The sequence below is a fragment of the Jatropha curcas genome, chromosome 9 (genome assembly GCF_041381405.1).
Source record: "Jatropha curcas cultivar XTBG-Jc1 chromosome 9, XTBG_Jcur_1.0, whole genome shotgun sequence".
Classification (NCBI taxonomy): domain Eukaryota; kingdom Viridiplantae; phylum Streptophyta; class Magnoliopsida; order Malpighiales; family Euphorbiaceae; genus Jatropha; species Jatropha curcas.
This window is the reverse complement of record NC_143159.1, coordinates 4205347-4220643: the sequence shown is the minus strand read 5'-3', so window position 1 is coordinate 4220643 and position 15297 is coordinate 4205347. Positions and strand designations below refer to the sequence as shown.

Below are 15297 nucleotides of genomic sequence, written 5' to 3'. Positions count from 1 at the left end.
AACTCCTTATTTACCATTTCCAAAGAATATATATTCAAAGCAAAACTGTGTTATATCAAACACAGAGAAAGAGAAGCAGTAGATCTCAAGCCTTTAAGTTGCCAGATATCTTTTTGGGGTTATCGATAGAAAGAGAGAGCGCAATATAGAATAGAAAGCGGAAACAGGAAGGAAAAGGGCAAAAAGAAAAAAAAAAGAAATGAAAGCAAAAGAGAAATAGAAATAGAAACAGAGAGTCTGCTATGGTGTTGTGTTATTTACTCTTAAAATCCCACTTGTTTGTCTCTTAGCTTTTCTTTTCGTTTGATCCCATGCTCTTATTGCTGAATCTGATCCTGCGCTTTTGTCTTCTGTGGCAACCTCAGATCGATCAAAACAAAACTTCTTTTTCTTTATCTTCTTCATCTCTAGAAAAGATAAAGAAAAGTGGAGATAGAAAGATTTAGTAGGAGCAAAAAGAAAAGGAAACTAGTCTTGCTTTATTCATAGTCTTCATCACTAAGAATGGGTACTGGTTGGAGAAGAGCCTTTTGCACAACTATCCCTAGAGACTCAGATAACAGCTCAGTTTCAGATAAGCAGCAAACAAGTCCTAGTCCAAGTCCAAGCCCTAGAAGCTATGCTAAGCTAGGGTTCCTTTCCGGGGGAAGCAACCCCACCACACCTCGCCTACACTCACAACCCGTCTCAAGTCCAAGCTTGCGTTGCCGAACTGTTACTAATACGGTCGAACCATCTTCCACTACTGAAAGTCCTGTCCTCCATTGCAAAAACACTCCTAAAGCACCTAAAAGTTCAAATCCATCTTCTCCTCGATCTCCTCTCAAGCTTTCTCTTTTCAAGAATAGCTTCAAGTTCAGGGTAAGTTTAGTACTTTTGATATCATATTCCTTTCGGTAACGTAAAAAGTTGTGAGATCTAATGCTGCAATGATGAAGGAATTTGACTTGGTTTTTTCCTTTTTCCTTTTGCAGAGTAGCTGTGGAATCTGTTTGAATAGCGTGAAGACAGGTCAAGGCACCGCAATATACACAGCAGAATGTGCACACGCTTTTCATTTCCCTTGCATAGCCGCCCATGTCCGTAAGCATGGCAGTCTCGTGTGCCCCGTCTGTAACGCTACCTGGAAGGATGTTCCTTTACTCGCCATCCATAAAAATCTCCATCCTGAAACTCAGCAACAAAACGATGCCGTTGAGAAAGCCAATGCTGCCATTTATAATAACACCAACAGTGATAACAAACCCAAACTTGAAGAGAAAAAAGTCGTGGTAGAATCTTCACCTAGAGCCATAAAGAATATCACACCAAAACATGAACCCCAACAGCAACGAAATCCATCACCAAAAACCTCTGATTCGAAATCTTATGGTGATGATGAGCCATTGCTCTCTCCAACCGCCGGTGGGAGATTTATTCCCATTCCTGAAGCCGATGAGAATGTTGAAGAAGAAGAAGAAGACGACGTTGAGGAATTTCAAGGATTCTTTGTGAATCCAACTCCTTCGTCTTCAATAAAATCCGATGATGTTCCGGTCAATGGCACCAGAGATTCTAGAAATGTTCAAGTCAGATTATTGCCTGAAGCTGCTGTTGTTTCAGTGGGCCGTGGCTATGAAACTTATGCCGTGGCATTGAGAGTGAAAGCGCCACCACCGCCGCAACAGGGAAGAATTAATAATACGGCGCCGCTTTTGGACCCTTCTCATAGAGCGCCAATTGATTTGGTCACAGTGCTTGATGTGAGCGGGAGCATGACCGGCGCTAAGCTACACATGCTTAAGCGAGCTATGCGTCTGGTGATTTCTTCCCTCGGCTCGGCTGATCGGCTTTCAATTGTGGCTTTCTCTTCGAATCCTAAGAGGCTTTTGCCTTTAAGGAGAATGACGGCTCACGGTCAGCGAGCGGCTCGCCGTATCATTGACCGGCTCGTGTGTGGTCAGGGGACCAGTGTGGCGGACGCATTAAGGAAAGCGACAAAAGTGCTTGAAGACAGGAGAGAACGAAATCCCGTTGCGAGTGTCATGTTATTATCTGACGGTCAGGATGAACGAGTCCAAAGCAATACTGCCAATCAACGGCATACTTCAGGCAATGTATCGTCGACTCGATTTGCTCATATTGAGATCCCAGTTCATGCGTTTGGTTTCGGTCAAAGCGGCAGCTACAGCCAGGAGCCAGCCGAGGACGCATTTGCTAAATGCGTTGGTGGGCTACTAAGTGTGGTTGTACGAGACTTAAGAGTTCAGCTCAGCTTCGCCCCCGGATCGGCGCCGGCGGAGATATTAGCTGTATATTCATGCCATTCAAGGCCCACCGTGCTTAGCTCCGGCTCGGTTCGGCTTGGCGATTTGTACGCAGAAGAAGAGAGGGAACTATTGATTGAGCTAAGGGTCCCGTCGTCAGCTGTAGGGTCCCACCACGTGATATCTGTTCGTTGCCTTTACAAGGACCCCTCCACTCAAGAGGTGGTATACGGCCGCGATCAGGCCTTACTGGTTCCTCGTCCCCGCGCAGTAAGATCATCGGCTCCCAAAATTGAACGGTTGAGGAATCATTTCATCACCACTCGAGCCATAGCTGAGGCTCGAAGACTAGTAGAGCACAATGATTTCACAAGCGCTCACCACTTGCTGGCATCATCCCGGGCTTTGTTACTGCAATCAAGCTCCATATCCGTCGATGAGTACATAAGAGGATTGGAGGTGGAGCTGGCGGAGTTACACTGGAGAAAACAGCATCAACTAGAACAGCAGCAGCAGCAGCAACAACAACAGCAGATGATGATCCAACGGCGGAGAGGGAGCGAGAGGGAGAAGGAGACGATGATAGTGATAGACGAAAATGGAGAGCCACTTACGCCGACATCAGCTTGGAGAGCGGCGGAGAAGTTGGCTAAGGTAGCCATGATGAAGAAGTCGTTGAACAAAGTTAGCGATTTGCACGGCTTCGAAAACGCTAGATTTTAATATTTTTTTTTCCCTTAAAAAAAAGAAAAAAGAAAAAATGAAGGTACATTGGAATCGTGGATTATAATTAGATAAATATAATAAATATAAAAAAAGGCGAGCTGGTAGCAGACGGCGCGGGAAGAGAAAAATGCGCCCACAGGATTAATTAGAGATATAAGCTTGTCTTCATCAAAATTAAAATTTTCAATCAAAATTGAATCCACTTGAAGAGAATTTGGCTCCAATGGTACTGTAGGGATTGTCATCATCAATTCAGTTGTAAATGCCTAGGGAAATGGACATTTTCTTTTCTTTTATCTTCTATGAGATAATAAAAGTCTAATGCATAAATTTGCCCGAATTTCCTCTGATAATCTATAGAGAGATTAGCAATTTTTGTGATTAAATAGCACCTTTGAAAAAATTATGATTTTTAAAAATTCTGTGTAAGGTGGTTACAAAGTTAGGGGCAATTTTATAGATAAGGCTTGTTTTTATATATGGGAGGTATTGTCATTATCAATAATGTGTAGATATATGATTTTGGGTTTTTAATAAGGTGTAAAAAGGAGAAGAATAGGGTTGGGAACATTATATTTATATTTATAGGACAAAATGATTTGGGGTAGCTGCAACTTTGAAATGATGATTGAATCATTTTGTGATTATGAATTTTGTATTTTATAAAGTACAATTACACATAGACTCTCATGATGGCATTAGGACCATGTAGTAGAATAAATAAATTTGCCTTTCCTTTTTCTCTTTTTTATATACATAAAATATTTCTTCCGCCAGAACCATCCGTCGAAATTCAAAACCTTCCTTCCAAGAATAAAGAATTCCAAATTTCTCTTTTGATGCACAGAATATGCTTTGAAAAGAACTTGTCCTGATCTTATCTTATTACAATATGAAATTAAAAACAAGAGCTATATATGTAGCGTTACATCTTAAATAATAGTAAAGCATATATAGTCTGGTCCAAATCATCATATAGAACAATTTAACATTTATGATTACTAATTAGATATAATTGGAAATAACAACTTACTAAATGACAGCACAGCTACAGATACTATCTTGTGACTACTGTCACTATCAACTCAAAAATTTTGTAAATTTATCCATAGAACCGATCATTATCATTCCTCAAGGCAAGGATATAATTTATAAATGGACAGCAGGTTTAGCGTCAATTAAAGTAAATGTAGCTAATAATTTAATTCACCCACCATCCTGCAATCCCACAGAAAGTTTTGAAATTTGCTATGCATCAAACACACAACCCCCCCCCCCCCCCCCCCCTCTTAACACAAAAAAAAAAAAAAAAAAAAAAAAAAAAAAAAAGCTCAGGAAAAATGACAGGATAGCATAAACAAGTATCAGTAGATTTCTTTGGATTCTTGAGCTGGAGAGGTGGTTTGTCCAACTGGAAATGTATACAGTGACAGATCAACTTCTAGTTGCTACAAAAAATAAAAACCATCACTGACATTACTGGTCAATTGCCAACTAAGAGTTTTTGTCCATCTACTGTACATAGCTTCAATGTCACCGACGCATTATTGGCAGAATCCACGGGAATTGTTCATATAGGAGTGTATTTAAATAGCAACATTGACAGAAATGGAGAAATTAGTTCAACTTCAACATTGATTTGTTTCTGTAACATATATATGTTAACAAGCCGGCAAATAGTAGAAACTAGTAATTCTTATCAATCCAACACTGAAAAATATTAATATTGACCAAACATTATCTTACTACATATCAGAAAAATTCTAAAGTGTTATCATGCTTACTGCACCATACGGTAAAATTTAAAATTTATTTAAGTATTAACAAATTCAATTCAATAAATTTGACAATTTCCCTAAAAAAGGGCTATGAAGTGTCAGTTTAGCAAGCCCAATCTGCATTCACAATTCGGAAGACGAAAAGCTTAACCCAGTTAAGCATAGCCTATGGGTTAAGATTGAAGACGTGAAGATGACAGCTATGGGCTGGGCTGGGCTGGGCCGGGCCGCGCCAATACATCTCAATTCTCAACCCTTAGCAGTTGACATACAAAACCAAAGCTTCTCTGTCATGGCTAATGAGAACTGCATTAAGCCTTCCAGACTATACTGTAATTTGCCCTTCTTATAATGAACAACCACAAACCAAGTTCAGCAAAACTCATCAAGATTCAAGAGAAAATTCCAAAATGAACAGTCGCAACCAAAGAACGTCTCTATATTGAAATTATGAAGTACATTAATAACAATCATAATAAAACAGTATCCAAGATATAGTCTGGAAACTCAAGAACAAATCCATACATGAATTAAACTCGAGGATTATTTTCTCTAGTGTAATCTTAAAGACAAATGGCTGCTGAGGAAGATGCAGGATATATGTTTGGTTGGATGCAAATGCATGTTAGGAAGTAAGTCTTACACAAGATAAATGAATTTGAGGATACCTCGCAGGGATCTGTATTTTGACACTTAAAGGGAAGTTTACAATGGGGTGACAGAGAGTGTTCCTCTTATTCAATTTGGAAGTGGTGAAGTATCGTAAAGTGATATTTTATAACGAACTTACTTCTGGCTTGTTTTGGCTCTAAGCTTTTGTTCCAAAACAGCTACTTCTGTCTCAAGGCTGAACATTCTGTTAAGAGCATGCATATTCTCAAGGGTCTCACTTAGAGTTCGGCTGTCACTCCCATCGCATCTCAAGTGCTGCATTGGACCGTGAAGTAGCTTGTTAACTACACCGCGGCTAAGATCATCTACTGCTCTCCTTGTTTTCTTTGGGATATCCTCACCCATCTTTGAAAGGCATTTATCTAGTTCTGCGACCCTGATTCTCTCTGCATAAGCTCTCAATTTCTTGATTGTAGGAACAGTCTCCAGTGAATCCCTCCAGGCTTCAAATTGTTTTGATTCCTCAGCAATAATAGCTTGAGCTTCCATTGCTTTCCGGAGGCGATCCTCTTTATTAGCAGCAACGACTTCCTTGAGATCATCGACATTGTAAACTCGAACATTGTCAACAGCATTGACACATGAGCCCACATTCCTTGGAACAGAGATGTCTATAAATAACCTTGAACCTCCAACCTCTGGACCAACAGAGGAAAGGTCTTTAACATGTTCTTCCAAAAATAATGGGGTTTCTGATGCTGTACTGGTGAAAATAACATCAGCTTCAGCAGCACAGTTTAGCATTTCTTCAAGGGGCTTGTAAATGATCTCAACATCCTTCAGCTCATCACGTATAGCTGCAACTCTCTCCTCACTTCTGTTGACGATCACCATTTTCGTGCAACCCTTTGCTACCAAGTGTTTGATTACAAGCTTCCCCATCTTGCCTGCTCCAATCACCAACATTCTGGCGGTACCATGGGAAGATTCAGGAAGCTTCATCCAAGCCAGTTCAACAGCAGCAGAACTTACAGAAACAGCTCCAGCACAAATATTTGTCTCAGTCCTAACCCGCTTGCCAACAGATATTGCATGCTTAAACAGCCCACTAATGTTCCGCCCAAAACCAACAACTCCTTGGCCAACTTTGACAACTTGTTTAACCTGAGCAAGAATTTGGCCTTCTCCTAGAACAAGAGAGTCAAGACCTGCAGACACTTCAAAAATGTGCTGTGTAGCATCATTGTTGTACAGTAAAAACCGGTGTTCACAAATTTCTGAAACAGGAATGCCACTTGTCTGCAATCAAAAGAAAGATGTCAATTTATTAGCCTGCCCTTCAGAGTTCAGAAAGCCTACGAAGATCACAGATTATGTAAATAAAAATGAAGATCACAGATTATGTAAATAAAAATGAAGATCACATAAATAGCAAGACCAAAGTAATTTCTTCTTTCAAAAATGAAATATGAATTAATAAATAAATAAATGAAAACGTTCCTTACCAGTAGACATGGGAAGTTTCATATAATTTTAGTAGCTCAAAGATAATCTACCAAAAGTTTTCATCTAATAATTTCTATCTAACCCTATTCACGTGAAGAATTCCCATTCTATTGATGAACCAGATAAAATTACAAAGGGTTTCTTAGTATACTAAAAGAAGGGGTTACCTTTGACATCCATTCAGTAACTTCTTTGACCCCTCTATGCTGAGATAGGGCCACAACATATATCTCCATTCTATTACACGTGCTAAGAACTGCAGCCTCTTCTATATGATTTAAATTACATAGCTCTCCAATAGCTCGAGGCCATTCAGCTTCTGGAATGGCAAGTTTTTCACGCATTTCAACTGGTGCAGTGTGAACACTAAGCCCAATTACCACAATGCTAGCCCTTTCCTTTGTATATCCTATTGGAGATCAGCAATAATATTATCAGCAAAAGATTACCAATATGAAAAGTATGATGCACAATCCAAATACAAAGTAAAAAAAGAATTTCACAGGATAATGGGAATTTAGAGAGTGCTTAAGTCCTTAGATACACATAAACTATGGTATGTATTGTTATCCACTGCACAGATTGGACAACTTATTAAATCATTCCCCCTTTCTCTTTCTCTCTTCCTTTAAACCGTTCATTATGATAACCAGGGCAATTAAACTACAACACTCTTCAACTATACCAGATGCTAATTTATGCAAAGTAGAAAATTTGAATGCTAATTTCTTGAAATGTTAGACCACACACTGTATGTAGCAGAACTGCTTAAAAACAAGGTTTGTTTTCAGTTACATCTTTCAATTCAATTTCTTTTACTCCAAATGTTCTAGAAACAAGTTAATATAATAATGAATTGAACAAAACCAATCAAGCATTTTCCTAATAAGATATACAGTTCGGGTCGAAAATTTGTATAATTCATGTACATAAAAACCAGGTTCATATTAGAGACTGGTGATACTTCTAGAATTTGCTCACAAAGAAATTAAGCAGTGCATTGGAAAAAATCTTAATAACCAGCAGTCAATTTTTTCTCTCCTTTTTTTCTTTTTAATAGAAACTGAAATCCAATTGGAGAGAATAGGAGACTCACTGTCAGCAGCAGACGTCTTGAGCTGTTCAAGAGCAGACATGCCAGAAACCTTAGCCGGATCGATATTATTGTCTGTCTCAACAACAGCATCCGTCGAAGCAGCAACCTCACATCTCACCCTTCCTCTCTGCAATAAAATCCTTCGATAATTGTTGCTATTCGCCGGCTTGCATATAACCCGTATCTGTTGTGCCGGCGAAATCAAATGAGCCCTCAAAGTAGCAGAAGCAGACCCAGATGAAGATGAAGACGTAGAATTGAGCAACAAAGTCTCCATCTTGGCACCAGCCAAAGTGGTAGCAAAACCGCTAGAAACTGCCATTATGGTAAAAAATTTGCACCCAGAAGCCAAAAATTTGAAGGAGAGATTGAGAAGATGAGATGTTTAATGGGTTGTCCAGCGAACTCCAAGTTCGTGGAAGAAAAGGAAAGGGCGTGTGGTATGCTATCGGCCTAGTTGGGTTTGGGTTTGGTTTTGGTCTGTGAATTTTTAGGAAATGTTGGAGGTGCAAATTGACTTCCTCAATTGGAGGCTGTAAATTGTCCTAATTGGCAAATAAAAAAGTGCAGAAGATTGGGATTTTCTGTGTTGGTTTTGTGAAGTCTGATTGGCTGGTGTTGAACAGGTTTTATCCACACTCATTCCTTTATCATCTCTCTTCTTCTTCGTCTCGCTTTATAGTTGCCTGTATCGATCTTCCCTTTCGACCCCACTCAATATTTTAGGCTAAAGACTGCGGGAGTTAATATTTGCCATCAATGTCTTTATCATGCAATGCTAGCTAGTTATTTTCATTTTCACAGTTGAGAACTTAGAATATGTAATTTTATTATTATTTTTAGAAATTTAAATGATATTCTATGAATTTTCTATTTTTCTTCTTATTTATTGCATTCCAAAATATTGGTCATTTGAAATCTATGGTTCATTTTTTTATTCCTTGGGCCTAAAAAATATTTTAGTTTACACAATAAGATGAAAGTGAAATAATGCTTTTTTAAAACTAAAAATTTTTACTGGAATCGAAACATCTCTACTGATTTTGATACTTAGTTAATTTAAATTTTAATACACATTCATCTTAAATTTATTTAAAATATATTTTGAAATACTTATACCATAATTTATTATAATATCATAATTTATTATAATATCTTATTTGCAAATTGTTTTCTTTTTTTTGAAAAATTTATTATTATTATTTTAAAATGTATTATGAGTTAAATTCTGTATTGGGTTGGTACTAGAAGCATGTGAAATAGCAGAATTATCCCATGTACGTTAAAAGAGGTTTTTTTTTTTTTTTTTGAGACGTTATTATATTATTATAATTTAAGCAAGCTTTCGCCTTAATCACTAGATTAAGACTTCATTGGTAAAAAAAATAAAGTGTAGTTATATAGTCTGAGGTGGCACCACAGCATATACAATGGAATCACTTTACCTCACTCAATTTTTTTAAAAAAAATATTTATAAAATAAGATTAAATTGATAAAAAATTTAAAATGTATATATTAAGTAAAAAAATTAAAATTTTTTCAATTTAATTGAGTCGACTAAAATCTAAATTAAATACTTTTCAAAAAAAATTAAATTAAATTAAATAAATAAATTTACTGAAAAATATTTTCAACTCCACCGCTGTATAGAGTAATATAAATAATTTAAAAATAATTCTCATTGTCATATTGATTATTGAGTATCACTAAACTGAATAGAGATATTCTAATACCATGATGTGAAATCCTTCATAAAATCAAAAGGAAGCATCAAACTGTCAATATTCTTGTGATTCTTTTAATTTGTCCTCAAGCCCTTCTTTAATGCCACGAAAGGGAAAATTTTCATTTGATTTTTTTCTTTTAAAAATAAAAATAAAATAAAAGGTAAATAGAACTTGACGTGGGCTGCTGCCAACTAAAAGTGGTATTGTGACAACATGGCACTCTCTTGTCCATTGGATTGCCACATAATCATATCCAACGTTCTAAATAAGATCTTGTTCGAGTAGTAGAGATAGTGCAAAATCTAAGAAATAGATAAGGTGGCAAGAGGTGGGACATACAATTTGTGATTCGTGCGATGGAAATTTCTTTCTAAGATTACGGTCTCCTTTTGCCACATATTTAATGCTAAAGTCGTGGAAATGGCCTATGCTTACATTTTGGGATATGGAGCTCTACATTGAAGGACCAGAATCTAAAATTAGGGGACCAAGTAGAAATTTTTAAAAAATTGGAGGGGTCAAATTGAAAAGAGAAATCTTAGTTTTAAATCCGATTATTGTGGTTATAATACTTTTACTATATGCTTTTTACTTTGCAATTGTTGGCATTTGATTGATGGTTAATGTTAGATTAATTTTACTGAATACAAAAGTTAAGACACTACTCTTAAGAATGTCGTATAAATTCATCTTTATGCATCGGGTAATTTACATTCCTTAATAAATAATTAATTTGTCTAAATTATCGAAAAAATAATCACTATTCGTCGTATATAAGAGTAAAAATAATTTATTATTTGTGAAATCCATAAATGTGATATGTATTTATAAACATAGTATTTGAAAATAGACGAAACATTTAATAATTAATTATTTAATTATTTAAAAAAATTAAATACTGCATATCAATAAAAAATCATGAAAAAAAAGAAAAATGTATTTTCTGTTCTGATTTGGTTCTACAACTCCAAATAAGTGCAAAAAAACCATTCCTCAGTTGGTTGATTCCGACAGTCTTGCCTTAATGCCCAAGAATTAAAGCCTGTATGAGCTTATATTGCTGTCTGTTTTGGAACTTGGAAAACAGCAGGTGTCCACCTGAGTGTTTTTGATTTCTGTTCTTCTACTTAATTTATGACTCTGTCTTTTGTAATTTTTAAGTTTTCCAGAAGGGGCAAATGTTAGAATCATTTTCATTTTTAGCACACAAAGTGCTTTCTACATTGAGAAATTTTTATCTTCAAACTATGTTCATTTTTAAGGTGCATTCCAAGATATCTTCAAACAATGTTCATTTTAGTACTCTCCAACTTGCTAATTCTTTAAAATATTAACTTACATTTCTTACAAGTGAACATTAAATGATTCAAGATCGATCGTTTGTTTATTACGTTTTTTATCTTTTTATTTCTTTCTAGAACAATCATTTTCACCTTTATTCACGTGCAATATGATTACATTTAAATAAGATCAAAACAAGAAATAAAATTTTTATGCATTGTAATAAAAAATTTCGGTATCAATATAAGTAATTTGATTTATTTATTTGTTAACAACTCGTATGATTTAAGATAAATATATTCAATGAGTTGGTGATCAAATATAGAAAAATGATTTGATCTGTTAATAATACATCTTATGCTGTAACAATTGCTGTTCTAAGGTCAAACTGAATCTTGTTGGACCCAACTGTGAACAAAACTTACACAATCAGGCTTGTTTTTGTTTTTATAGGATCAGATCACCTAAAGAAATAAAATTATTTATTTATGTATAAAGTTATGACAAACCAAGATTATTCAATTTTGATGATGAAGCCCATTAGGCCCAAAAGCAGCCGAATGAGGGAAAAGATATCGGGCTTATCCTTTCATGATCAGTACTGGAGGCCCATGAGTTCCACCATTTTTTTATTCAGTGTTTTTGGTCACCAAAAATCACTAGGGATGTAAAAGAATATAATAAATTTTAAGGATATAAAACCAACAAGCCGTTGGATAAGTGAAGATAGATTAAATATAAAAATATCAACCACTAATATTAGTCATGATAATTAATAAAATTTATCTTTTTATGGATTTCTTCTAAAAAATATTTTTCGATAATAAAGTTGTTTTCTACGAACAAATAAATCCTTAATATATATATATATATATATACTTGATTTTTAAGCTACTAGTGTTTTTGAAGGTCTAACATTGAATGTGTATTAAAAATACAAAGGGCATATAAATATTAAAATTCAACCATCTAGAGGGTTAATTTTAGCCATTATAGTAATTTCTTATTTATTTAAAATATATACTACATTTTTTATATCAAACCCGGTCTGGAAATTGATCTAGCTAAAGAATTGAATTGGATGGATAACTCGTTCGTTTAATTAATGGGTCAATAGTTCAATCAGTAAGTCATAAATATATTAAATAATAGTATATATTAATTAAATATAATAAATTTAAAATAATTAAAATATTAAAAAAATTGATTTGAGTCAATCGGGTTTGTGCGAGTTGACCGTTTTAACTACAGATTATTTGGTCCAATCTGATTCTCTTTTCTTAAATACTTTAAAATTAAAATTGACCTGGTTTTGATATTGATTTGTCGGTTATTTCAATGACCCACTGGATCGGGTCAGGTTTATTAACTATAGTTTATATATGTGATTACACGATGGGACAGGAACGGTACAAAATATATATTTGTATTCATGAAAATGATTTTGTTTTTTTGACCAATAATGAAATTAAAGAAGTAGCAAACAGATGGTACGTGTGTGGATCCAACGTGGATCGCTAAGGCTCGCGATTGGTCTGGTCTGCCAAAATTTTCAAACTTCCTGAAAGAGCGGCTGTCTTTCTTAGAAACTAAAGCTTATATTCAATTTTAACCGTTGATAATAATATAATGGCACATCTTTTTCTTTTGACATATTCAGGTCATCGTCCTTTTCCTTTTTTTTTTTTTTTTTAAATTCAGCGAATTACAAGTCATTAATGGAGAATAATTCAATGTAAATCTTTTATGTTCAATCGCTGATAATTCCTTGCTACAGTTAATAGATTTTTTTTTTTTTGACTTAATTTAAGTTATACCTATTTTTATTAGTTATGTATATGGACGTAATGTAAATCTTATGTATATGGACGTAACACTAGACTATATTTTAATATAATTATAAGTCTATATAATAAAAATACTCAAAACTACATAATTATTTTCAAGAAAACCTTAGTTAAACTATCAAATATATCTATGGTTATTTCAACAATTAATTTTTGAAAAATACTTAAATATATTTATGGTAATATTCAAAGTGAGGGCAATAATATAATATATTATTTTTTAAAACTTTCTTATAATTTTAACAGAACCTAATTATGTTATTTTTCTTGAAAATTTTTATTGTGGTTCGAATATTACAATTCAACATTCTTAATTTTTATCGTTACTTTTTTTTAAAAAAATATTTTTCATATGAATGTTAAATTGAAATAACCAAACACTCTTAAAAAACACTTAAAACAAGATGGGAGCAGGGATTCAAATCCCTCAATCTATCTATTCTCAAAAAAAAAAAAAAAAAAAAAAAAAAAAAAAAAAAAAAAACAAGATGGGAGGAATTTTAAATAGAGATGCACTGCCAGTCAATTAGTGATACGCGGGCGCAACCAAAACTAAAAATTAGGGTTGACCACATCACTAAATACGTATAGTACGGCTGTTGACGGTGGCTTACTTGGCTTTCCAAACCAAAAGTCCTCTCTTTTAGATCCGCCCCTTCATAAGTTTTAAAAGGATACAAGTTCTATCCCCTGAAGGAAAAAGAAAACCGAACGCACCAAAGCATGGTGAGACATGATATTTAATTATTATCCGAATGACTTGTTTAGATTCGATAAATTGCTTTATTTATATATTAAATTAACAAAAAATATATTATTTTTAAATAAAACTATTTTCGATTATTTATTGAAAAAAGTAAATTAAGAATAATTCTTAATTTTTTGTTATTTTTTTTAGTTATTTCGTGGATCTTAATCTTACAAAGATAAAAATATGGTGAAAAAATTATAAATAGATTCATAAATCAGATTTAGATAAATTGTATTAGAGTGTTATACTTTTATTTTTATTTTTTCTTTTTGAGGAAAATAATTTGGGAGAAAAAAAGAATAGTCTATTGAATAATTAAATAATGAAAATTTAAAGGAATAACTAACGTATTTTCTTTTCAACCATAAAATTTTGCAAGGCATGGGAAAGCTGTAGGCTCAAGTTGCTTGCATTAAGTCTTGGGTTGTGTGATTGATGATTTAAAGGGATGATAAATCCACGTGTCCACACGAACCTTGTGATTATTAGATATTTTAGATCCACCTGGAACTGACTATGAAAGGCATCACAAGATGTGAGGTGTCAAACATTAGCAGCAGCCGCTACCTTCATTTCTACATTAGTCTTGAATCTATCTGACTCCTTCTCCATCAACGAAACGCGTCAGTTTATCGCATCCTCTAAAGGAAGGATGAATCCCCTTCTCCCCATCTGAAGTCTAAACTTAATTAAAAAAACTTTCATTTGAACTTATTTAATAAGTTAAATTTAACAAGTTTATTTAAAATAAAAAAAAACTATGAATGAGATTCTCTTCTAAGTATAGGATATAAATAAATTAAATCTAAGTTTGAATTCATTCGAATTTAAGCTTAAGAAAGCTCAATTTATACACAACAGCTCTTCGTATATAATCATGTGAAGTATATCGATTTATATAATAATTAAACTCTAATTAATAATTTAAAAGTTAAATTCATTTTATCAACTAAAATAATATTAGAGTTATAATTAAGTGATTTATATCAATATTTGTTCTTGATATACTAGTTCTTTTAAAAGTAATTTTTTTAAGACGTGCGTTGCACATTGACAGTGCTCATTACATTTTCATTTTTTATACTTCTTAATTTTTTTTATCTATATAATATTAAAGCATAAATTTTTATTTATATTAAAATAATACAATTGGTTAATTTGTATTAAATTTTACTGTATAAGTTATTTGCAATGTTATTTCTTATGTACTTAATTCTATTTTTATATAATAAAGTTGTCTTAAAATAAAATTCAATCCAATCCATATACCTAATCCTTCAATCACTAATTTATAAATACAGATTCTTAAAACCCTGATAGGTGCTCAAAAAGAAAATCAAGTTATCACTCGATTCATAACCTTTGCCATCAATCCTAAATCAATAATCTATATACAGCTATAATGAAAATTAATAATAAAATTTTTTTACTGACATGTAAAAGAAAAGAAATGAGAAGATGATTTGAATTAACAATGGTAATCATTTTGGCTATAATGATAATATTACAAAGTAAAAAAAAATGAAAATTAAAATTGATTTTGATGGAAAAAAATAAATAAAACAAAGTCAATAAATGAAAATTACAAAGTAAATCATGCTAGAATCCAATATTGATCGGTTAATGAGTTTATTTAAATATTTTGTTTCTCTATTGTTCTAAGTTGCAAATTTAAAATAAATAAATAACCTAAATAAGTAATAAAAAAAATTACATAAAAGAAACG

At 33.5% G+C, this 15297-nt stretch overlaps 2 protein-coding genes across 2 annotated transcripts; one reads left to right on the top strand and one right to left on the bottom strand.

Annotated features, from left to right (window-relative positions):
- Positions 1-53: 53 nt before the first annotated feature.
- LOC149493478 (Zinc finger (C3HC4-type RING finger) family protein) lies at positions 54-3312 on the top strand. Its single transcript, XM_089726075.1, has 2 exons — positions 54-861; positions 975-3312. Exons 1-2 carry the CDS (start codon positions 505-507, stop codon positions 2967-2969), a joined length of 2352 nt encoding a protein of 783 aa, XP_089582201.1. The 5' UTR covers positions 54-504; the 3' UTR covers positions 2970-3312.
- Positions 3313-5161: 1849 nt separating this feature from the next.
- Positions 5162-8657, bottom strand: LOC105630759 (glutamyl-tRNA reductase 1, chloroplastic). Its single transcript, XM_089726177.1, has 3 exons — positions 7965-8657; positions 7036-7277; positions 5162-6661 (listed from the first exon to the last, which is right to left on the bottom strand). The coding sequence occupies exons 1-3, from the start codon at positions 8284-8286 to the stop codon at positions 5537-5539; spliced, it is 1689 nt and encodes a 562-aa protein (XP_089582303.1). The 5' UTR covers positions 8287-8657; the 3' UTR covers positions 5162-5536.
- Between the last annotated feature and the right edge of the window lie 6640 nt (positions 8658-15297).

Coding starts and splice junctions, on each gene's coding strand:
- LOC105630759 (XM_089726177.1), bottom strand. CDS start 8,286: ATGGCAGTTTCTAGCGGTTTTGCTACCACTTTGGCTGGTGCCAAGATG. Junction 7,278..7,964: donor CAAGACGTCTGCTGCTGACA/GTGAGTCTCCTA, acceptor GATCTCCAATAG/GATATACAAAGGAAAGGGCT. Junction 6,662..7,035: donor TTACTGAATGGATGTCAAAG/GTAACCCCTTCT, acceptor TTTTGATTGCAG/ACAAGTGGCATTCCTGTTTC.
- LOC149493478 (XM_089726075.1), top strand. CDS start 505: ATGGGTACTGGTTGGAGAAGAGCCTTTTGCACAACTATCCCTAGAGAC. Junction 862..974: donor AGAATAGCTTCAAGTTCAGG/GTAAGTTTAGTA, acceptor TTCCTTTTGCAG/AGTAGCTGTGGAATCTGTTT.